At 48.4% G+C, this 23,823-nt stretch overlaps 1 protein-coding gene across 1 annotated transcript; it reads left to right on the top strand.

Moving 5' to 3' along the window:
- Positions 1–1,797: 1,797 nt before the first annotated feature.
- Positions 1,798–23,804, top strand: ZNF274 (zinc finger protein 274; the record flags this gene model as incomplete). The annotated part of the gene is made up of 7 exons (XM_082677305.1): positions 1,798–1,908; positions 2,653–2,779; positions 3,549–3,644; positions 17,597–18,079; positions 20,772–20,863; positions 21,906–22,032; positions 22,451–23,804. The coding sequence occupies 7 exons, from the start codon at positions 1,798–1,800 to the stop codon at positions 23,362–23,364; spliced, it is 1,950 nt and encodes a 649-aa protein (XP_082533431.1). The 3' UTR covers positions 23,365–23,804.
- Between the last annotated feature and the right edge of the window lie 19 nt (positions 23,805–23,823).

Genomic DNA, 23,823 nt, shown 5'->3' with positions numbered 1-23,823 from the left:
TGGGCCCTGGAAACTAAGGAAGATGAAAGGACACCAAATACTGGACTCTGAGGAAGACATGAAAATAATTTGTCCTGGGCTCCCAAGAAAGATGAGAGTGGGCTGGGTTCAAGGAAGAAGAGCACACACCGGGTCCTGGGCAGCGAAAGACTTCTCCCATTTCCTAGATATGGGCATGTCGCTCATAGAAGAGGACACGGGGTAGAGAATCCTGTCCAGCCCACTCCAACTCCCTGATTCTTTGCTTAACCAAACATCAGACAGGCTACCCTTAACTTTCTCCCCAGTAAGCCCCATACGTGTACTTCCTCGTAGAATCCCATTTTAGCAAGAATCCTAAGTCAGTTTATCACAAATTCCTTACTCTTGATATCTGATCAAACTCCTCATCCCAACTCTCTATCCCAGGTGATATCCCATCACCTGGGCCTGCCTTCAGTAAAAAAGCCTATTATCTTGGCTCAGCCAGAATCCCCCCAGACTTGATGTCTCCTTTTCTTCATTTTCTATCCACCAGTATCCCACTCCCCCAATCCTAGGCCATAAATCCCCACTTATTCTGGTTGTATTCAGAACTGATCTCAGTTCTACACTGGAGTCTCCCTTCCCCAGTTACAATAGTTTATTGAATAAAATCTACTTTCACCGCTTTAACTTCCGTCTAGCTCTGGTTTACCGTAGACAACAGCCACGCCCCCATCCCTGTGTCTTGGGTCCACTTAACCCTGCCCTTCGCACAACTTGAGTAGACAGTCCTGACCCCCACTCCCCTCCCTGGGCCTGGAGGACATTTAGTCTCAACCTCTGCACACTTTGGGGCAGGCCCGTCCCTCTTTTCCTCCCAGGACCTCTGGCTGATTTCAGTCCCGTCTCCAGAACATTTCCCACCCTCCCAACCCGCCCCTTTTTCCTCTCCCTTAGACGTGGACGCACCTTTAGCACCGCCCTCTTCCCAGAACTTGGCAAGACTTTAGCCCCGCCCCTCCGCACTTCCGGCCCGCCTCGCCTCCCCCTACGTTGGGTGTGAGCAGAAGCTCGCCCCGCCCCTCAGCACTTCCGGCCCTGCCCCTCCCAAGCTTCCCTTTATCCACTTCCGGCCGGTCCCATGCGTTAGCAGCCCTCGTGGCAGGGTGTGGATCCCTCCCGGCCTGCGTCGTCGCCCACCCAGGTGCTGTGGCCCAGCGGCCTGACTTGCCCCTCCCAAGGCCTCCTCCTGCCCAGGGGGACCGCCGAGGGCGCTCTCCCCCGCCTGGGCTTCGCCTGCCGCCCCGAGTTGGCCGGCCAAGATGGCCGCCGCCCGCTAGGTGGGGCGCACCGCGCCGCGGGGGTGCCTGGGAGTTGTAGTCCAGGCCGGCGCGCTGACGCACTTCGCCGCGGGCCGACGGGCGCCATTGTGCGCTGCGCGCGGGGTGAGTGCGGCGGGAAACTTGCGCCCGTCGGGGGCTCAGTTCTAGGGCCGCTCCGCGGGGAGCGCCGAGCCGCGGCCGCTACCATACCAATCGTAGCAGCCCAGAGCCAGCCTCGCCTGCCGTCCTTCCGCCGTGTGGCCTTTAGGGGCAGTGGGAGTCGGGGACTCGGGGCCCAGAGGACGCGGGGCGGGGCCACCCCCTCCCGGCGCCTGCGGGCAGACGGGGGCGGGGGGCGATTCCCTCTCGGTGAGGAAGGTGGGAAACCGTCCCTTTGCGTGTTCAAGAGCAGGTGGAGACATTCCTTTAGGGCGTCTTCCGAGGTGGGGAATGGACTTGTCATTTCCTGTTGATTGGGCCGAGGGGGGCGGGGGGCCTTGGCGTAGCGCTCATGCCCCTCCCACCTCCCAAATTCGACCTTCTCAGGACTCTGCCCACTCCCACGAGACACGTTGAGGAAGAGGAAGGTATGGCCACCGGGCTTCCGACGGCCTGGTTCCGTGTGAGTAGAGGCTTCTTTATGAGTTTCTGAGTCTACCCCTGGATTTGGGAGCGGGGGTGGCGGGCTGATGGTGGGACACCACCTTCCCTGAGATGCCCCCGGGCCCCGTAGCATCTCGGGAAGGGGAAGGGGAGGGGGAGTGGATGGGAAGAAGAGACCCTAGTGAGTGGAGTGATAACAAGTTACTTTCCAAGGGAGTGGTTAGAATAGAGGTCCAAGTATGGGGGATACTAATTTACCGTTTAAACTGGGGGTGGGATGGGGGTATGCATTGTCAGGTCTAAGCAGGGATCAGGCTTATATTTAAACAGTACTTTGGCATTAGAGCTTAGTCCCTGAGAGAAGAGAGCTGAGGATGAATCCTTGACAGGTGAAGGAAGTAGAAGCAGTATGGGAAGTGGGTGGGGGCTGAAGGCTGTGGTTTGATCATTCAGCTCACACAATCTCCTAGCAGGAGGTATACACACTGATACAAATGTTGGAATCCCCAGGTCAACAAAAAATGGAGAGGTTTTCAGAGAATGAAAAACCTTCTCCAGCCTCATGGGTTGTCTTCCTTGCTGTGACCTGATAGGGTCAAGCTTGGGTTTGCTGTTTCAGACAAATGCAGGAACTCATGATGAGACACACCTGGAATGCTCAGGTCACCGTGTTGATTGTGCCTACATGTGCTCAGTCAGCCTCCCCTTCCTGTCAGCATGGGTGACAACAGGCCCTGGCTGAACACGCACCTGTGGGTTTTAGGAACCAGTGATCTTTGAAGATGTGACCCTGGGTTTTACCCCGGATGAGTGGGGAATGCTGGACCTCGAACAGAAGTCCCTGTACAGGGAGGTGTTGCTGGAGAACTACAGGAACCTTGTCTCAGTGGGTAAGGATGGCCTCTGTGTCAATAAAGATCTGCGCTTTGCAGCACGAATGTGGTGCCTCTGAAGTGTGTGTCTGCTTCGGCTCAGCCTGCAGGGATCCGAGTTCAAATGTCAAGGCCCTGGAGCCTGAGGGAGAGGGCTTTACTTTGTACCCATTGGAAAAGGGCAATTTCACATATAACTTCTGAAGCTTTACCTAGTCCATCCGTCAGAAGCGTTGAATACCAGGGAGGTGGGTCTATCAGGAATGTTTCCAGATGCCGCAGTGGATGTTTACTGTGTTTGTAACAAGAATTTCAGGACGGGGTGTCTGTGTCTGACAGCTCAGGAGTATCATCAGAGACCCTCATCCTTTCCATCTCTCCATGGTTAGCGTGAAGTTTTCCATTCTTAGGTTAGTATATGCATGGCCGTGATGCCAAGCATCATGTCCATGTTCAAGGCAGAAAGAAGGAGAGATGGCAACCCTGGCTAGTTCTCTTTCTACAGCTGTCATACAAAGAAAAATAAAAATGCCTTAGGCCCCCAGCTGACAAACTTCCCTTTGTGTCTTGCTGGCCAAAACCAGGTCCCAGTGCCTCCTTTACTGGCAAAGGAGTCCAGAAAAGCAAGCAGCTGGCAAATGGGATGGGTAGGGTTATTAACACTGCCCTAGACCAGAAGTCATGCCCTAGCAGGGGAGAACACAGGGACAGAATCGCTACAGCAGGAAAGTATTTTCTCCCAAACACAGACCCCCGCCCCAAGCACTGTCTCTTTTCCCTTGGGCAGAACATCAGCTTTCCAAGCCAGATGTGGTATCTCAGTTAGAGGAGGAGGAAGAGCTCTGGTCGGTGGAGAGAGGAATTCCTCGAGACACCTTTTCAGGTGAGAACCAGGCACATGGGAGTCCTGGCACGGGAGTCCTGGTTAGTGAGGAACTAGTGTCTTAGAAAAGGAGGTGGATGGGGAAAACCCCCAGTGGGGTGTTGTGATGAGTAGCTGCAGACATGCTGAATCAAGCCCTGCATTTTCCTCTGGCTTCAGAATCAGGGTGTACTGCTTGGTTGAACATGAACATGAACCTGTTGCCGGTGCCATGTTAGCAACAGGGGCTCCCTCACCCTGCTTCACTCATTGTCTAACTGCCCTTCCATCCTGTCATCTCCAGTAACTGGTGTGTGTCTCTGGCTAGATTTTTTAGATACATTTACATTTATGGATATATGTTTGTTTTGGGAGGTGTTTCCATACTCAGTGCAGACAGGTCTGCATCATTCATTTTAACAAATGCAAGTGTAGTCCACATTTGATTTTTTTACTTTTTTTGTTTTTTGCGGTACGCGGGCCTCTTACTGTTGTGGCCTCTCCCGTTGCGGAGTACAGGCTCCGGACGCGCAGGGTCAGTGGCCATGGCTCACGGGCCCAGCTGCTCCGCGGCATGTGGGATCTTCCCGGACCAGGGCACGAACCCGTGGCCCCTGCATCGGCAGGCAGACTCTTAACCACTGCACCACCAGGGATGCCCTGATTTTTTCACTCTTGATGGACATTCAAGTTGTTGCAAAAAACTTCCTCGCATACTTTTTTTTGCACTCAAGTTGGTTTTTTGTAGGTAAGGATTTCTAGAAATGGAACTTAGAATCAACCAAGATGTAAGTGAAAAAATCTGGTAGCAACAAACTGCTAAGATCTTTTAAAATACATATAGCTGCTCAAGAACATGAGAGCTTTTCCTTTTCATAAGATACCAGCGATTTATAGTCCTCTTTTAAGATTTTCAGATCTGATGGGAAAAGATATGTTCAGTTTAGTTCATATTTCCCTCATGAAGTTGCACGTATTTTCATAAGTTTACAGATCATTTGTATTTTTGCTTTTGTTAGTTTATGTATTTTCCCTTTTCCTATTTGGTTTGTCTTGTGTGTGTGTGTGGTCAGGAGGACTCTATATACTATATGTTATGGATGTTAATACTGCAAATACCAGTCCAACATTTACCTTTTTTTTTTAAAGGGCTTCAAATGCTTGGCCTTTTTATTTATTTATTTATTTATGGCTGTGTTGGGTCTTCATTTCTGTGCGAGGGCTTTCTCTAGTTGTGGCAAGCGGGGGCCACTCTTCATCGCAGTGCGCGGGCCTCTCACTATCGCGGCCTCTCTTGTTGTGGAGCACAAGCTCCAGACGCGCAGGCTCAGTCGCCGTGGCTCACGGGCCTAGTTGCCCCGCGGCATGTGGGATCTTCCCGGACCAGGGCTCGAACCCGTGTCCCCTGCACTAGCAGGCAGATTCTCAACCACTGCGCCACCAGGGAAGCCCCAACATTTATCTTTTACCTTTATTTAGTCTCCATAAAGAAGTTTTATGATTTCAGATATTTTTTCTTTCAAATCTGTCTTTACTCCTATTCTAGGTTTCATGTCATACATAGGCAGGTTGTACCAATACTTTTGTCAATTCTGGTATTTTTGTGGGGGGGGTAGCTGTTTCCTATAACTGGGTTTCCTTGTGTATATGATGTGGGGCACAAGTTTTTTCAACACCGTTTTCTGACTTGGTTCTTCTCATTATTGGAAACGCCGTCTTTATCACAGACTTAATTCCCATAGTCATCACCATGTGCAGGCCTTCTTGGCCCCTTATGCTCCCATGGTCTCTGTCAGTGTCTGAGTAAACACCATATTGCTGTACTTATTGTAACTTTACAACAAACTTGGATAAATGGTAGTTCCTCTCATTATTTAAAAAAAACAACACATCTGTTTTCAACCAAATGAACTCACCATCAGCTTGTCAGGATTCATTGAGAAAATCTTGTTAGAAGGTGTCTTACATTTGATTGGATTCAGACATTCCTTGATGCAGAACTGGTCTCAGTTGAGTTTTGGCACTGGTGTACAGAGGGATGTGCTTACCTCACTGTGCTAGTCAGGCCTTCCAAGTGCTGCTGGGAGTTCACTGTAGTTGCTGTTAATCTGCTCAGGTTAATCATCCCTTGCAGTCTTCCTTAGTTGTTGCAGATGAACCTGTCATGCTGCTAAATTCTCTTATTATTTGTAACAGTTTTGTTAGAGTCTCACTAATTTTCTCAGTACAAAGTCATCTTACTGGCAAGTATAAAGGAGGAGGCAGTTGTATTATTTTACTTCATTTGCACGATCATGTAATTGCATTCATCATATCTGGGACTTCCAAAACACTGGGCTGAGAGTGTGATGATTTGAGTATCCGGTCTTAGACTTAAAAGGGCAAATCTCTAGGTTTTGACAAGCATGCTGCTGGATTCTGTGATTCAAATCAGTTTTTATCTGGATAAAGAAATAGTCACCTCACCCTTTCTAATAAATGAAAATTAGTAATAGCCCCAATTTCCCCCCTCCAAAGCGACCATGGGGATTTTCTCATTTGAACAATTAACAGTGACATAATCATAGAAGTGCCCTTGTTGTAATGTGTTGCTGGTGTCTGCTATCTTATTTTTTTAGGGTTTTTGCATCAATATTCATAAATTAGGTTGGGGATGTAGGTGGTTTTCTTCTTTTTGTTTGTTATTTTTGGACACTTCTGTATCAGAGTGTACTGCCTTTATAAGGAGAACTTTGGGTGTTCTGCCCGCCTTTTTTCTCTGCTCTCATGAAAGTGGCTTCGGAGCAACCTGGCAGTCTTCAGCTGTGAAGCCTGCACCTGGCCCCATCTTTGGTGATGACCTTCTGTTTGCCACAACATAGACTAGAGTCTTCACTGACTCTTTGTCCCCCTTTCCTGGACTCCTTTGTTAGCCTGATGGCTCAACATTAATATTTTTTCTTTTCCATATTCACGTCATTCCTTTCATTCTCTACAGTGAAAACCTCCCTTCTAACCATGAGCACAGGTCACTAAACCAAACCTTACCTGGAAGGTCCCCAGCAACACAAGCACTTTGTATTCACCCAACATGGTTTCTTTCCCCGCGGTTGATCCAGCCTCCTAAGGTCTCTTCCCATCTTTGTGGCTCTGGCTTAGGTCTGTGTCTCATCCTCTCTGGAACTTAAGTCCCATGTGGGCAAACCTCCCAGGCATGCAATTCTGGATGGTCTAGTAGTTTCCTAAATCTAGCTGCTGTCGGGGGGCATTGGGCGCCTATGGTTCTGCACATCTCAGGGGAGCTGGCTTGACAGGTGACAGGAGATTCAGGGGTGGTGCTCCAGAACGAGAGACCTTGTGCAGGGAGGCTTACCAGGACAATTGCAGGCTAGGCCTGAGGTGATAGGTGCTTAACACGTTTCTGCTGTGTCACAAAGAGTCCTTTATGTGATTTTTTTTCTTCCACTGCTTCCCCTTTACTTCACAAATATTTGTGGAAGGCCTCTTGTGTCCTATGCAATATAAAAACAAAAACAAAAAACTGTACACTTAGGTAGTAAGCCAAAGACCTAACATAATCCCTGCCATTGTAGACTCCTTAGTCTAATAGATGACAGCCTTCTACAAACAAGCTACATAGATATAACTGTGTAAACACAAACAGTGGTAAGTACTGAGAAGAAAAAGAACATGGTGTAAAGTAGGGAGCAATGGGGAATTACTCTAGAAGAGTTGGTCAGGTGACAATGCAGAGGTGAGATTTAAGCCGATTCCTGAAGAAAAGAAAGTCAGCAGACGTTAAGAGTGGTGGGGAAGAGCTTCCAGATACAAACACCACTTGGGGTTACTGTGAGAATGGAGCAGGCATGGCACATTCTGGGAATGGAAAGTCACCCACTGGGCTGGGAGGAGGTAACCGAGGTGTACTGACGTGCAAGTTAAGTTTGGCAGAGCACACAGCGCTTCCACTGTGAAGGGGGTTTGATTTTCATTGAGTACGTGTGTGGTATGCTTTTCACAGCTCACTCTGTGAAGATGGAAGGGCACAGACGGAAGCAGGCAGCAGGCTGTGGTAGCATCTAGGGAAGAGGTGGCAATACCTGGCCTGACAGCGTAGCAGCAGGGTTGGGGAGAAGCTGGCTCCTCCCCATTCGTAGGTGGATTCAGTGGGGCTAGTTGAGTAATTGACCCAAGAGAGCAAAGGAAAGGAAGGTGCCAAGAACTGCTCATAGGTGAAAGCTTCAAGGGATTTCCTGTGACTATTCTTTGTAACATATGTATTTACTATATATATTTTTTTTAACGTATCAGTATTTCATTTTAAAAATACAATAACAGCGATATTACGACCCTGGAATTTTTGGCATTAGTCATTGACATGGTTAAGTCTGATAAAGGCAGAGACTTTTGAAGGGTGGAAATAGAGGTTTTCTTTGGTTTTTATTTTTATGTTGAAATAATTTTAGGTAAACAGCTAGTTGACTAGTACAAAGAACTACCTAATAGCTTTCACCTAGATCCAAATGTTTTTAGAACTCTCCCATGTCTTGACTGGTTCTGTTAATGAAGTATGAATGAGAGGGGACTTAGAAACACCCAGGTAGAGGTTTGTAAAGCCAGCTGAATGTATCTGCCTGGACCTCCTCTTGAGGCAGTACATAAAAACATGGGAATCATAGGTGTTTGGAATGGCCTGCTTTACTATTAAGAGAACTTCTCATCTCCTGCAGTGGTCTCTTTCTCTCAGCACTAATGTAGCTGTGCCTCTCCTCAGTGCAGAGAACTGGAACTGAATGAAAGCTAGGCCTCTCTGATGCAGCTCATTTTGCATGTCTTCATCTCTCCATGACAGTAAAAATGGCAGCATAGGCATTGGTTGAAGTAGAAGGGAGACTGGATAAATGCTGAAGACAGGTATTCATCTTCAAGAAGGCACTAATTTGAAGAGATGCTATGAAGATAAGGAATGTGGAGAAATACTTGATGGCACTCAAATCTTCCACCTTCTCACTCAGTGTTCTTCAAGAAAGTATTACTATATGTGTGGTTTGGGTGGAAAGCTTGAGACATAATCTAGATTCAAACATTAGGAAAAGAATAAAGACACTATTTTGAAGGTCATGATTGTAGGAAAGCCTGAAGGATATTTAACTTTTTTTGACTGGTTAAGAATTTAAGCAGGAGAAGAGCCCTGCAAATGTGAACGTGGCAACTCTCAAATTAGTACAAACATCAATAGAAAAAAATAGCTTGTACAAGAAGATTTTTTTGTTGGGAGGAAGAGAAGGAAATTCTTCTCCAGATTTCATCCTTTGTGTAGCCTGAGAGGACTCACATGGGCTATATAAAACCAACATGTGGGGGATGTAGGAAGTCAATTGTTTTATACAAAGGATAATTCTTTCAAGAACAAGACTAGTGTGAGAAAGCCTATTCTCAGCTCAGCCTTTAAGAGAAAGCTCACACAAGAGACCCTGAATGGAGGAAATCCTTTTCATCGTGAGTTTTCAACATGAGAACTCAAACATGGAAGAAATCTCAGGAATATAATCATAGCAGGAAAGGCTTCTGGCCTGATATAGTCTGATTTGAGAGAATTCATACTGGACAAGAAGTTCCAGTTCTGTTCAATTTGGAAAAATTCTTATACCAAATAATTATATCTGAGAACTCTGAAATCATGGGAACATGACTGCTATGGAAAGGTTTCATGAATAGCTCTCTTTTTCAGCATCATAGAAGTCATACTGGAGAGTGTCTGAGAAAATAATTAGTGTTAGGAAGGTTTCAGGAGTCACAGAACCCACTGGCAAGAAGCCCTTCAGTAGGAGTCCTCATTGTGTTCAGATCAGAGGACTCATATGAGAGTAGACTCTCAATGCAATATGCACAGGCAAATCATTAATCTTAGCTCTCACCTTATTTGACAGAACAACAGAAAAACTTACACTGAAAAGAACCACACTTAATAATATAAATGAAATGTCTCATTGTTTTTATGTCAGATAGGTCATAAGGAAGGCGAACTCTGCAAAACTTTGATCACGTAAGGATAGCCATCCCTTGGTATCCATGGGGGATTGTTTCAGACTCCTATGGATACCAAAATCCGTAGATGCTCAAGTCCCTTATATAAAATGGTGTAGTACAGTGCTCGCTTTGGCAGCACATATACTAAAATTGGAACAATACAGAGAAGATTAGCATGGCCCCTACATAAGGATGACATACAATTCATGAAGCGTTCCATATTTAAAAAGAAAATAAAGTGGCGTAGTATAGTCAGACATGAAGGGTCAACTGTACAAATACATAGTAAAACATTCTGTTTTTCCAATTTGGGTTCTATTATCTATCTGATGTGAACATCTAGAACAGATGTTAAGTAGCATGGGTGAGAGCATGCATCCTTATTTCAGTTTTCCTTGTAAGTCCCCAGTTCTAGGACAATGACTGACTTTCTAGCTCAGGAAACTGTTGAGAGAATAAATGGTTGGAAAATTTTCAAGAGACAAGAGGGAATCTTCAAAGAGGAGACTCTGAAGACTAGGCCAGGCTCTGAGACAAGAGAGTAGGTAAGGGATGATAAAGGGAAATCTTAAGATACTGCTACAAAGAACTTTGAGAGGGTCACATCCTTGGGGACGGTGCAGAAGTCTACAATCTTGAGTGACCATCAAACATGTTTTGGCAGGAATCCAGCCTATCAGGGTGTGGTCACATACTGTGCAGTCTTTATTCAAGAATACTTTATGTTCTCTGTTATCATCCATCTATGTGTTCTCTAGGACCATGTAATCTTAATCCTTTTATCTGGGGACCACTCTCTCTGGTGTCCAGATACAGTCCCTGGAGTAATTTCAAAGCCTGAAGTGCTTTAACTGTTAATTGAATAAGAAGGAAAGTAAATGAACTAAGCATTTGACTCAAACCTTTTTTGGCGAAAAAATACTTCCAAAAGTCCTGAGGGAAAATAAGATAAAAGCAGGAATAAATGAGTCAGAAATGAAGAAGAAAAAAAGCCCATTTTCTGGATAGACAGAATAAATAAAAGGCAAACTAAAAACCTATACAGGGAAAAGAAACTCTATTCAGATATTCAGCAATACATGTAGTTCTCATTATAGTACTTTACCCAACTGTTATAAAGAATAAGCCAGCTCTATGTACTGATATGAAACAATCTCCAAGAAATACGTATTTCTTAAAATATATATCTTTAACATACATATCTTCACATATATAAAGATATATAGATGTACATGGGTTTTTTTTCTTAAAACTATACACACACCAAGTATGAATGTGTCAATTGGTTATCATTGGGAGAATATAGAAACTGATAGAATGTAACTGTCTCCCAAGAAGGAAACTGGGTGGGAGGGTGACTTTCCATTTTTAGAGGTGCTGCCGGTAACTATGCTTATAAAATGGAAACGACTGTCTTCTTCCTGCTATGTCACCAGTTCCTGCCACAACGTAGGTGCTCAGTAATTATTTGTTGAGTACAGGAAAGAACCAACAATAAGATGGAAAGATTTCTGGAAAAGTGTAAAGTTGGCAAAATTGGTCCCAGGAGAAATGTAAAAACCAACTTTTTCTTAGAACAAAGTGGCCAGTTAGTTGTGTTTCTATATTGACCTGGGCAGTGAATATTTTCCAGCTTCCTGTTAAAAGATAGTTTCCATGGAACATTAGCTACTCAATGACAACACAGGGTGCTATGTTAACAGGTTCTTCTGCAATGTATACATAGCATCGTTCTCACCAAAGCACAAAATGAGAAAAATATTGAAAAGGAGGAAATATTTGTAGCTTGTAACAATTAACACCTTTTTTTAAAAAAGCTAATCCTCTGAAATAGTTATAAGAGTTGAGCAGTTGCAACAGATTGCAAAATACAGAAGCGAATAGCTCTGGCTTATACCAGGAATAACCAATTTAACACAGATAGAGGATAGATTTTGTGAGTGATACTTTTTTGAAATGGAACCTAAGAATAAATTGTTAATGAGCAGGCTCTATTTGGAGAAAGTTATGTTAGAGTGCCATGGAAGACTTAAGTAAGTACTGTAAAAGCACTGACTTCTTTTGAGAGCTTACAAAGGCTAGAAGTGTGTGAAGTCCCTTTCTTAAGTCCTATAAGTCCTCCACAGAAGTGCTGCTGTGGGAGCATGAATGCAAGTCCCTGACCTGGCTGGTCTGGGAAGAAGCAGGTGGGGTGCAAACCAAGTGTCCTCTTACCCCATGGCCTGCTTAGGCTCCTAAGTAAAAGATGGGAACTTTGTAGCAACAGCCATCCTCCCATGGTAACTTCAGATGGGACACTCACAGTGCCAGTGAGATTTCCTGAAATTTGAAATATGGGTAAATCCAGACATAAGGCTAAAAGGCCCAAATGTCTTGGTGAACCGTTCACCAAGGCACTTAGTAGCTGTGTTGTGTCAACAAATACTGCTTGAGCACCTGCCAAAATGCCAAGTACTGTTATAGGGGTGGGTCACCACGACGAACAGGGTGGAAAGGCCCCCTGTCTCACTGGGCTTACATTCATTCTAGAGTAGCCACTAGCACTTGTGGCTGATTAAATGTAAACCGACTAAAATGAACTTACCAGTCAGTTCCTTAGTCGCACTGGCCATCTTTCAAATGTTCACTGGTCACCTGCAGCTAATGGCTACTGTGTTGGACACTGCAGATCTAGAACATTTCCTTCACCAAAGAAAGTTCCACTGGGCAGTGCTGTTCTAGAGAAGGTGGGGAGAGAAATTAGTGAGTCAGATACTTTAAGGTGGCAATCAGTGCTATGAAGAAAAATGAAACAATAGGGTATCTATCAAGGAGTGGGGAAGCATGGGTAGGCAATACTAGTTTAGAACTGGGCAGGAAGATAGCTCTGAGATGATGACATCAGAGCTGAGAGCTGGATGGGGAAGGAGATCAAGGTGGAGATGCTAGGAGAGACTATCAGACAGGCAAGTGCAATGACTTCTGGATAAGACACATTTGGGCACGTTTGAGGCAAAGTAAGATAGTTGCTGTGTGAAGCCCTCTTTGGTGTAAGGGGCATAAAAGAAGAGGGTTTGGATCCCAGCTGCTCCCTTCCCCAGTGTGTGGCCTTGGGCAGGTTCCTATCCTCTCCCAGCTTGGATTTCTTTTGTGTAAAGGTTGGACGCTATTGCTTAGTGGGGCTGTGGTGGTGTAAAAGCCCAGGTCCTGGGGGGCTTTCATGAAATGGTAGCTACTGTTACTGATTCAAAGACTTTGACTGATGTAAAGATCGTCATAAGTGGCTTTGGCAGATCCTCCTCTGGATCTGGCCTAGGGGTTTCCAATGCACGAGACCCAGTTAGCAGCCTTAGTGGTGCAGTGGGGGAGACACGTTTAGAAGGCGATATAGCAGGGTGCCCAGCAGAGCTGAAGAGAGTGATGGGGAAAGGAGAAAGGGTGAGAGCTGGGGGCATCCTGGACAAGGAGGAAGAGGGACAGGGGAGTATGCAACAGGGATGAGGGGAGCTGACCCTGCCCCCGCCCCCCAACAAGCTGGTAAAAGATCATTGTAATTAGTTACTATTATATTTGTGGACTGGTAGCCCTAGTGTACCTGGTTAATCAGTCCGCGTTCCCTAGGAAAGTGGGCACGTGGGCACTATGAAGGAGACAGCTTACCTGGAAAGGAGCAGCAGAGAGAACATGAGAGTAGAAAACGGTAATTAGAAGAAGAAAACAGCAGCTCCCATCAGCCTTTACTATTGTTCATGCAGTACTGGCTTTGGGTCCCTAATCACTTAGGACTTAGGGGAAACTGAGGCCCAGAAGAATTAAGCCCCTTGCCCAAAGGCTCAGTGAATTTGTGTAATAGCCCCCTAGCTAGATAGGGGAGTTGCAGGGGAGGGGACTAAATTGCCCAAATTCCCCCCAGGGTTATTCAGCTGGTGGGTTGAAAGCCAGTACTTGGAGCTGCAGCTGATAGGGATAATTTTATGCAGCCCCAGGCAGGCAGGTGGGAAAGTGGGTGAGTCAGTCAGCCCTGCCTCAGTGAGGTGGGGATCCAGTTTCAGCCTTGTTAGCTGGTAAACACAGCTGTCAAGTGGGGCGAATACTTTTCTGGAACGGACAGCCGTAAGGATTACCTTACAGGTTTTGGGGAGTGGTCCAAGAGATGAGACGGTTAGAGGACTGAGGTGCCTAGGATGACATTTACCCATGGGTTTAGAGGCTTGTGGCCATCTCACATACTGCAGAGCACCCTGTAGGTGCTTTATGACAACTGCAGAACCAGTGTCCGCCTGAAGGGCTGCTACAGCAGGGGGAAGGCGGATACACTGGAATCTCAGCGCCAAAAACATCGGCAGAGTTCCTGACATCCAAACCCAGAAAGGCTCTACAGTTTAAAACTGTAAACATTTTCAGTGAGCATTCAATGCAAGATTCTAAGAAAACACCCTGGTGCCCCCGAGGATAAGAGGAAGTAAATACATGATCAAGATTAAAGGAGAAGGGGTGGGGATGGAGGAGATGAAGTAGAATAAAAAGGACCCAACGTGGTTTTTTTAAAGGAGAAAGCATTAAATAAAAATTCCTCTGATTAACCAAGGAGTACAAAACGGAAATTTAAGAATTTAAAAAGCTATGAAGCAATACGGAAAATTAAGTTTGTTCTTAAGTGTCATGCATGATTATTGCTCAAAATGGTGCCTGTGGCCCAACACGGAGCCGCTAGGGAGCCCCACGCCCACCCCTTGTGGGGGCTGCTTCTCAGGCCAGTGTTGCTGAGATTCTGGTATAAACTCCTATCTCCCAAGTTATCCTCAGAGAGAAATTCCAACCAAGCCTTAAGAGCTGTTAAGAGCTGTAAGTGAAAGAAAAGTGAACTAAGCTTTCAAATCAAGAATGACCGGGTGGTGGTGGGGATTACCCTCCAGAAATCCTAAGGAACAGGAAGGGAACTAAATGCTCAAGATAACGCAGATATGAATTGGGCGGGCAAGCCTCCCGATGAAACTAACTCAAAACCTTATTTGGGAGGAAGTGGGGGGAAGAGGTTAGAAGTGAGAGATCAAATGCCTGCCATGATATTTATCAAGGAAAAAGTCACTTTAAACGTAGGAAAGAAGTGACTGGCAGCGGCCGATAAGCCACAGTATGGCCCAGGACCTGTTTTTCAACCCTGGAGCGCCCAAGGCCAGTCTGGGGTGGCGGGGCGGCCCCACCCGGCACTGGGCGACTCCTGACCCCGAGCTGACTCACTCGGATAGCGCGCCAGCAACGGGCGACGCCCGTGAGGTCCGTGGAGGCCGCCGCCGACCCGAAGTGTGCAGTCAGGAATTTCCGAGAAGGGAAGACAAAGCCGTAAGGAGACAGGGGAAGAATGTGGGGGCGGGGGAGGAAAGTGGGTGGGGAATCCGGGTGGTCGTTGCTCTCGGGGAAAGCGGCCGCGCTCCCCTCACCCCGCGTCACCCAACGGGGAAGACCTGCAGCTCGGATAGGTGTGTGTGGAGGCTGCGTCGGCGTCGCCCCAGGACGCGTCCACCGTCGCCGGGGAGGCCGGGAGAGAACGCGAGTGGAGGCCAGAGGCGAAAGCCCCACCACTAGCCGAGCAGCCACCATCCTGCCAAGGGCCTCAGGCTAACCCAAACCCTCAACATGGCGGGGCCGGAAGTCCGCGGCGTGGAGGCTCCTGGGAATTGTAGTGAGGAGGGTGCCTGGCGCACTTCCGTCCAGGCCGGAAGTCGCGGCCCCGCGCTCCTGGAGCTCTGAGAGGAGCGAGTGAGGCTTCAGGGTCGGGGTGGGTGGGGCATGGGCTTTTCACCGCTTCACCCTTTGGAGGCGGGGCAGGGCGCGCTCCGCGGACTCAGCTAAAGCCAGCTCCCCAGCAGCCCACGCTGTCTGATAAGTGCGCCCGGTGGACGATGTGGCAGGTGCTTGGGAGGCCGCAGACGGCGAGGAAAAGCACAGAGGCAGCGTATGCAGGGAGCCGCTGCTCCTAATCGCTTCCTGAGTCTTTTTTTTTTTTTTTTTCTAACGCAATTGTAATTACTCCCACAGTAGTGTGAGCAAAGTTGCTCCTGTGCTCCAGGGATAGAAAGCCAAATTCTGACAGCAGGAGTTTGCAGCAAACGAAGAGTTTATTGCGTGGAGACAAGTCTCAGATCCACTCCAACTTGGTCTTTGAGTTAGGAGTGTTTTAAAGGAAGAACTGAGAGTCTAGGATTAATCATCGTTTTGTGACATTACTTAACCGTGGTTTCAGAAGTCATCATGTCTCTGGTTTAGGATTCTCTGGCTAGGTGGTCCATGGTTCCAGGATCTGTTAGCTCATATTACCGTGAAGAGATAACTTGAATTTGTACTTTAATGATGTTGTCAATCACAGCAGTATTGGTCATCTGACACTGGTTGATTGATGTTCAGTTAGCACAGGATTGAGATCAGCAGGGACAAGAAAGGGGATAAAGTTTTGGATAACAGAGGTTAATCATAAACTCGGCAGGAGAATTGGTTTTAGGGGGACTCATTCAATAGTAATTTCCTGTTCTGCTTTTTACTTCATGTGACAGGAACATTTCTATGTTGTCATAATCCCCCTAAAACCAGTGTATTAATTTTTTTAATGCTTACATGGGAATCTTTCACAATTTTCTTGACCTGTGTTTTAACACTACCTGTGTCTTCCAGTTTTATTTCATCATTTACCGCATTGCTAGGAAGTGAGTGTTGTGGAAATAAAGACCACTCAGAGGAGGACATGCAGAGGCTACTTACTCAGAGCCCACCCTAGCAAGGTGGTCAGCCACCGTCCCTTATGTTTGGTAGAGACTAAGGCAGGCTGGGAGTGGGAAGATTCATAGTGGAAAAAAGGAGAAGTTTCTGATTGGAGATTATTGGCTTGGGGTCAAAAAGAAAACTCTATAAAACAGAAATCTAACCAAAAATAAATCATAGTCTGTGTTATTTACTTTTTTTTAATTTATTTTTTTAAACCTCTAAGTCATTTAGAATTAGCATTTCTTCTTGGAATTATAGAGAGCTTCCCTTAGCATTTCAGGACCATCCTGGAGTTCTGTTCAGCAAATGCTCTGTGGACTCTATGACAAGACCCAGCGTCCCTGCCTTTCCCAGACATCCTTGTTCTTGGCCCCCATGGAGGTGGGATCAGGTTCTATTCCCCTCATGGCTGCAGGCATATACAGCATAACAATTCTTGTTATCTCTTGGTCTTTTTTTTTCCTTCTATGTTGAGATATAATTTATATACCATAAAGTTCACCCTTTGAAAGTATACAATTTAGTGGTTTTTACTATGTTCACAAGGCTGTGCAACCGTAAGTATGATCTAACTTCAAAACAGTTTCTGCATCCCAAAGAAGAAACCCTGTATCCCTTAGCCATCACCCCAAAGCCCTTCAGTTCCCCCATCTGGAAACCACTTATCTGCTTTCTGTCTCTATATATTTGCCTATATTGGGCATTTCATATAAATGGAATTATACAGTATGGGGCCTTTTGTGTCTGGCTTCTTTCACTTAGCATAATGTAGTCAAGGTTCATCCATGCTGTATAGCTAGACCATATTTTGTTTGTCCATTTATCATTTGATGGACATTTGAGTTGTTTTCCCTTTTTGGCAATTATGAATAATGCTGCTGTGAACATTCTTGTACAAGTTTTTGTGTCGACACATGGTTTCAATTCTCTTTGATTGAAACTCCTGGATCATGATATAACTCTGTGTTTAACTTTTTGAGGAGCTGCCAGACTGTTTTGCAAAGTAGTGTAGCAGTCTGTATTCCTACTAACAGCGCACAAGGGTTCCAATTTTTCCACATCCTCACTAACAGTTGTTACCACCCATCTTTGATAATAGCCATCCTAGAGAGTATGAAATTGTATTTCACAGTGGTTTTGACTTGCATTTTCCTGGTGGTTAACGATGTTGCTCACCTTTTCATGCATTTTTTGGCCATCTGTCTTGCTCTGCTTTTGACTTACAGAGTGTCCTGAGGCTCAGTTGGACCCTCAGTTCCATCCTTTTCCTGCTGGGAATCCCCTGATGAAGATCGAGGTTGTTGAAATCCTCACACTGAACGAGGAGGTGGCTCTTCCCCGGAATGCCCAGATCCGCGCCCTCTATGCTGAAGATGAGGGCCTGAGCCCAGACATCCTCAGGGAGCCCACTCAACATCTGGATAAGCATCCAACTGACCCTGAGACCGCTCGCCAGAGGTTCCGGGGATTCCGCTTTGAGGAGGTGGCAGGGCCCCGAGAAGCCCTGGCCCGGCTGCGTGAGCTGTGCCGCCAGTGGCTGCGGCCCGAGGTTCACTCCAGGGAGCAGATGTTGGAGTTGCTGGTGCTGGAGCAGTTCCTGGGCGCGCTGCCCGGGAAGCTCCGGATGTGGGTGGAGTCGCAGCACCCAGTGGACTGCCAGGAGGCAGTAGTCCTGGTGGAGGATGTGACCTGGATCTCTGAGGAGGAAGGTGAGTGCAGTGGAAGACTGGGGAGACAGCAGTTCCTGTGAAGGCATCTTGGAGGGTGGGGGCGAAGGAGCCCCAGGCTTCCTGGGAGGGGTAGGGGAAGGCTGGTGCCCACTCCATCTACACCAAGGGCATCTGCCCCCCCCCCACCCCAGTTCATGAGTCAGAGCTTTAGATACTTGCTTGCTGACGTACCTGTCACTACCCCGGGCCAAGGCTCTGAGAATGGCTTCCTCTCTGGACCCTTTTGTGGAAATGGAAGGTCTCAGGCCCCACGGCAGAGCTGCTGAAACCCTTGGGTGAGGCCTGGCACTGCGTTCTTTAATGAGCCCTCCACACATTTCTGATGGAAGCCAGCAGATAATGTGCTTCATTTTCATCCCTCTGGGATCCCTGCTATATCAATATCAGTCACACAGGTGTTGTATTTCTGGTACGCCTTCTCTCTTTTTTTTTTTTTAATATTTATTTATTTATTTTACTATTTGGTTACACTGGGGCTTAGTTGCGGCAGGTTGTCTCCTTAATTGCGGCTCGCGGGCTCCTTAGTTGTGGCAGGCGGGCTCCTTAGTGACAGCATGCGAACTCTTAGCCGTGGCATGAATGTGGGATCTAGTTCCCTGACCAGGGATCGAACCCGGGCCCCCTGCATTGGGAGCGCGGAGTCTTAAACCACTGCGCCACCAGAGAAGTCCCCTGGTGTGCCTTCTAACATCATACACTCAGTGGAGGCTGTGGATAAAATGGTGACTGAGATAGACAGGACTCATGGACTTACGAGCTCAACAAGCCTCCAATCTAGCAAGAAAGATGGGAGTCTGACAAATGAACGTGTGTTTGACAGTGTGGGGTAGAGAGGGTAACGGTGGTGGTGGGCCAGGGGGACGGCACAGGTTCGGGACGTATTTGGGAGCCAGCCTCCATGAGGCTTGATGTCCTTCAAGATGAGTTCCGTGGAGCGCAGACCCTGCTCTCTGTGTCTGTGATGGGTACCTGGAAGACGTTTCTTGAGTGAATGCGTGATTGACTGATTGATTTTGATGCTTGAGGAGGAGGGGGGAATCTGAGGCTGGATGGTGGGATTCAGAGAAGAGGGCTTCCTGGAGAAGCAGGTGTGGGGAAGGAGAGGGGCAGGCGGCAGTGGGAGTGGTCTCTTCCACAGGCACCGAGTCTGGGGTGCTGTTGTCTGCAGGGTGAGGGCCCCAAAGTTATCCACATTGGAACCCCTTGAACCTCACATGGCAAAAGTCATTTCACATGTGTGATTAAGTTAAGGATCTTGAGGTGGACGGATTATCCTGGATTACTTGGATGGGCCCAATGTCATGAGGGTCCTTATGAGCGGCAGGCAGGAGGGTCAGAGTCAGAATAGGAGATGTGAAAACTGAGGCAGGGGTGATACAAGGAAAGTGTCACGAGCAATGTATTTTACATAGCCTCTAAAAACTGGAAGGAGCAAGGAGTATGTTCTCCCTGAAGCCTCCGGAAGGAATGCAGCCCTGTGAACACTTTGATTTTAGCCCTTCGAGGCTGTGTCAGGCTTCTGATCTCCGTAATTGTAAGACAGCAAATTTGTGTTATTTTGAGCCACTGGCATGGCAGCTTGTTACAGCAGCACCAGGAAACTAATATAGGTGCCAGGGAGGCAGTTGTTGAGCTCATTGAGATGAAAGGCAGTGAGTCCGTTTCACACCTTGGGGGTGAATGAAACCAATTAGTGTTACAGGGGACAACAAAAGAGGCCTTCCAGGGAACCCTATGAGTCCTGCGTTTGTGATCAGCATGTCCATTGAACCTCTTAGGCATGACTGCCACAAGCCTTACACAGAGTGGCCCAAGGGAGAAGGACAATATATTGAAAAAGTCCAAGGGTGATCCAGCTTCAGCCATGGCTAGACCCAGCAGCTCCACTCATCTTCAGGACTCGTCCTCTCTGCTATATCATACTTCTGCTGGCCTCTGATGGCTTCACTCAAAGGCACTGTTTCCATGTAGGGGCTCCCAGGATGGAATTTCTCTTTCCTAAATGTTCCAACAGATGCCCCTTTGGCTCTGATTGGCTGGCTGGGGGGCCCATGTTCATCCCTGATCCAGTCATTTTGGCCAGGAGGAAGCAACGGCCTGCTGGGCCAGCCTGGGTCACATCGTGTGTCCTCCTTGATAGTGGGGTGGCGTCATCATTATAGAAGCCCAAGGACCATGTGAGGACACATAAAGAAAGTCAGACATCGAAGAGCCATGGTCAAGAGGGGCCATAAAGCCAGGCAGAGCTGTTTTCTGAGGTGGAAGAAACTTGGTAAAATTTGCATCAAGATGGGTTTGGGGGAATGAGTCTGGTCCTGGGGCCAGGGGAAGTTCCCCACTCCATGGTGTAGCAGGAAGGAAGGATGAAGGGGTGGAGGGCGTGGAGGCCGGAAATGGGGTCTTTGTCTCTGAGGAGAAGGTGTGAGGCCAGCTGCTGAGGTGAGCGTGGAGATGAGGCAGCTACTTCAGGGGAGGGACTGGGTCCGGAACAGTCCTTGGAGGGGGAGTGGATGGGACCCGCAGTGGGGACAGTGGTGCCCTGTGGTCACACACATGGGGATTTGGACACAGGCTTTGAGAGAAGAATGAGGGGCACAATAAGTTATGGGTCCCGGAGATAGACGTGGGCTGTCCTTGCCCCACCTAACCCTGCGCTGCCGTCTCTTCCCAGCACTGCCCACCCAGGGCCCCACCAGCTCTCTCCAGACCACAGCTCAGCAGGAGGAGGACATGGCCACCAGGCTGGTGAAGGCACTGCCTGAGGTGAGTGGGGAGTGTCACCCTTTCCTTCTCTGGTCCCAGCATCCCCTGCAGGCCTCCCACAGGCAGGCCTTTCAGAGTGCTGAGTGTGAAGGGGAGGCCTGCCCTCCTGCGACTGTGGTGTCATTGGAGACCACGACAGGGCACAGTGACCAGGAGTCGGGAAATCTGGAGGGAAGAGGGGGAGGGGCCAAGCGTTCGCAGCCTCGGGCGCAGGCGTCCAGATCAAGGCTGGATCCCAGTTAGAACAAAAGAGGCTTCATCCTTCAGAAACGCAGAGCTGGGTGTTTATAACTGAAACAAAGCCTGGGATTTGCTTCAAAATCATCAGAGCTGGGGTGTAGACGAAATAGGACTGGCCCTGTCTTGCTGCCTGTTGAGGCTTAGAGAGCAGCCAGTGATGGTGTCTGTGTGATCTTGGTCGGGGCTTACATCTGGCTTGAGCGTAGGAGTGAATTTATCAGCTCTCGTGTAATGAGTGGTCTGGTGCAGGCTTCAGGCACAACTGTATTCAGGGGCTCCAGCCTCTTCCTTCTCAAGCAGGCTCTGCCCCTTTTGGGCAAAATGCCTCCCGGATCCAGACAGAGGGCGGTGGGAAGCCGCTTCCTCCCGGAGTGCTGGTCAGCTCCTCGGAAAGGACTCATCACGGTGCGGCCCAGGCAGCCACCCCACCCCCAGGCAACCCCTGTCCCCATGGGGAGGGGCTGTTCCAGGATGGGGTATGCCCAGGGAGGTGCAAGGCTGGCCCGAGGGGTGGTCTCCGGTGGGAAGTCATGGGGAAAGGGTAGAGGCGGTTTGTTTGTGGCACTCTGTAGTTCCTTGTGAAGTAGGGCTCTTCCTCCAGCCTGGGCCCCAGACTCTGGTTTTGTGAGAGCAGACCCATTGGACTTTTTACAGGCCCCAGTCAGTGTTTCCAAGCAAACCTCCGAAGCTGGGGCATCCCAGCACAGTGAGCTCTGTCGGAATGTCCCCGCCAGCCTCTCTTCTGTCCCCAGCAAGGACTCCCTGACCCTCCTGCTGAAATACAAGGTGTGTGACATTGCAGGAACCAGTGACCTTCCTGGACGTGGCTGTGGACTTCAGCAGGGAGGAGTGGGGGCTGCTGGACCTGACACAGAGGACCGAGTACCACGACGTGATGCTAGAGACCTTTGGACACCTGGTCTCTGTGGGTAAGGCCCTCCACGCTTCCGGGACTGGGATGCCATGGGGGCTCTGAGTCAGGGCTTACACCCTCTCTGGGCCCTGGACCTGCCCTCGAGTCCCCTGCACCGTCCAGGGCCTCTAGTTGACACTACATTGGGAGGGGTGGGGCTCGTAAGAACAGAGGCAGCCTCAGGTCCAGTGAAGGACCGATTTGCTGTCCACCCTGAGGGTGAATGAGAACAGGGACTCAGAGCTGGGAGACGCCCGCAGCCCTTGCCCAAGCTCGGTGTGCCGCTCTTTGCTGCTTCACTGCTTGCAGTCTCCCTCCCCAGGGTGCATGACTGTACTTGGAAAACACAGCTTCTGGACATTTAATTATGTCGTACTGTCGACCCGTTTTAGCACTTTCTGTTTACAGTGTCTGTACCTTTGTGTTTCTTTCAGGGTGGGAGACTACTCTGGAAAGCAAACAGTTAACTCCAAACCCCAACACACCCGAGGAAGAGCCAGCCTGCCACCTGAAAGTGGAGGAATTCTCGAGGGATGACACCCAGCCCTCTACCTCAGGAGACACCTTGCAGGCTGGGGCCCCGGAGGTCTTGGACACAGCGTTGAAACCAGTAGTGCTCACTCAGGAAAAAACCCTCCCTCAGAAGCCACCCGGTGAAAGCCCCAAACCCCAGGCAAGCACAGGTCCCGACACAAGCCACATCTCCCTTCAGAAGGCCATTCCTAGAAAACGCTTGCGCAAGCGTGACCCCAGGGTCAAAAAGACGACACACAACCCCTGTGTAAAACTTCATCAGAAGAGTTGCAGCAGGGGAAAGGACCAGGAGAGCGGGAGCTGTGGGAGAACCTTACCCCGGGGCACTCAGCAGATCACGTTTACGCGAATTCACAAAGGGAGCCAGGTGTGCCGATGCAGCGAATGCGGGAAAACCTTCCGGAACCCCAGGTACTTCTCCGTGCATAAAAAGATCCACACGGGAGAGAAGCCCTACGTGTGTCCGGACTGCGGGAAGGCGTTCGTGCAGAGCTCCTCCCTCACGCAGCATCAGAGGGTTCACACTGGGGAGAGACCCTTTGAGTGTCACGAGTGTGGAAGGACTTTCAACGACCGCTCGGCCATCTCCCAGCACCTGCGGACTCACACCGGGGCCAAGCCCTACCCATGTCAGGACTGCGGCAAAGCCTTCCGCCAGAGCTCCCATCTCATCAGGCATCAGAGGACTCACACCGGCGAGCGCCCCTACACCTGTAACAAGTGCGGAAAGGCCTTCACCCAGAGCTCGCACCTGATAGGGCATCAGAAAACGCACAGCGGGGTGAAATGCAAGAAGAAACAGCCTACCTCGTAGCCCTCAAGCCAGGTGAAGAGACATCGCCTTTGCAGCCTGATCCTGCAGTGTCACATGAGCGAGCCTGGTTGAGATTCCGGACTGAATGTGGAAAGCCTTGAGTGATGAAGTTCTCAAGACCAAAGGATGACCAGGGAGACCGCCCTGCACCTAAGTCAGTAAGAAAAGCAGTGGGGAGTATCGCTAATGAATACATCAGTTGGAAAAACATTTAATTTTTCGCTCAGTTGATTTGCCAGTTTAATTTGTTTGTTCGTTGGTTATTAAAAGTGATATTAGTGAAACCTGAAAATGCTTATAATCTGTTTAAAAAGCCAGGTACCAAAAAGTCTGTGCACTGATATTATATTTGTGGTAAAGTATTTATGCATATGGACAAGAATTGAAAGAGAACCTAGATAAATAAACTATATTTCTGTGGTAGGATATCTGTGTGTTTTTTCCCACCTATTTGATTAA

Source organism: Grampus griseus, assembly GCF_964374135.1.
Source record: "Grampus griseus genome assembly, chromosome: 19".
Classification (NCBI taxonomy): domain Eukaryota; kingdom Metazoa; phylum Chordata; class Mammalia; order Artiodactyla; family Delphinidae; genus Grampus; species Grampus griseus.
The sequence above is the reverse complement of the archived record's forward strand: the minus strand, read 5'-3'. Positions and strand labels throughout refer to the sequence as shown.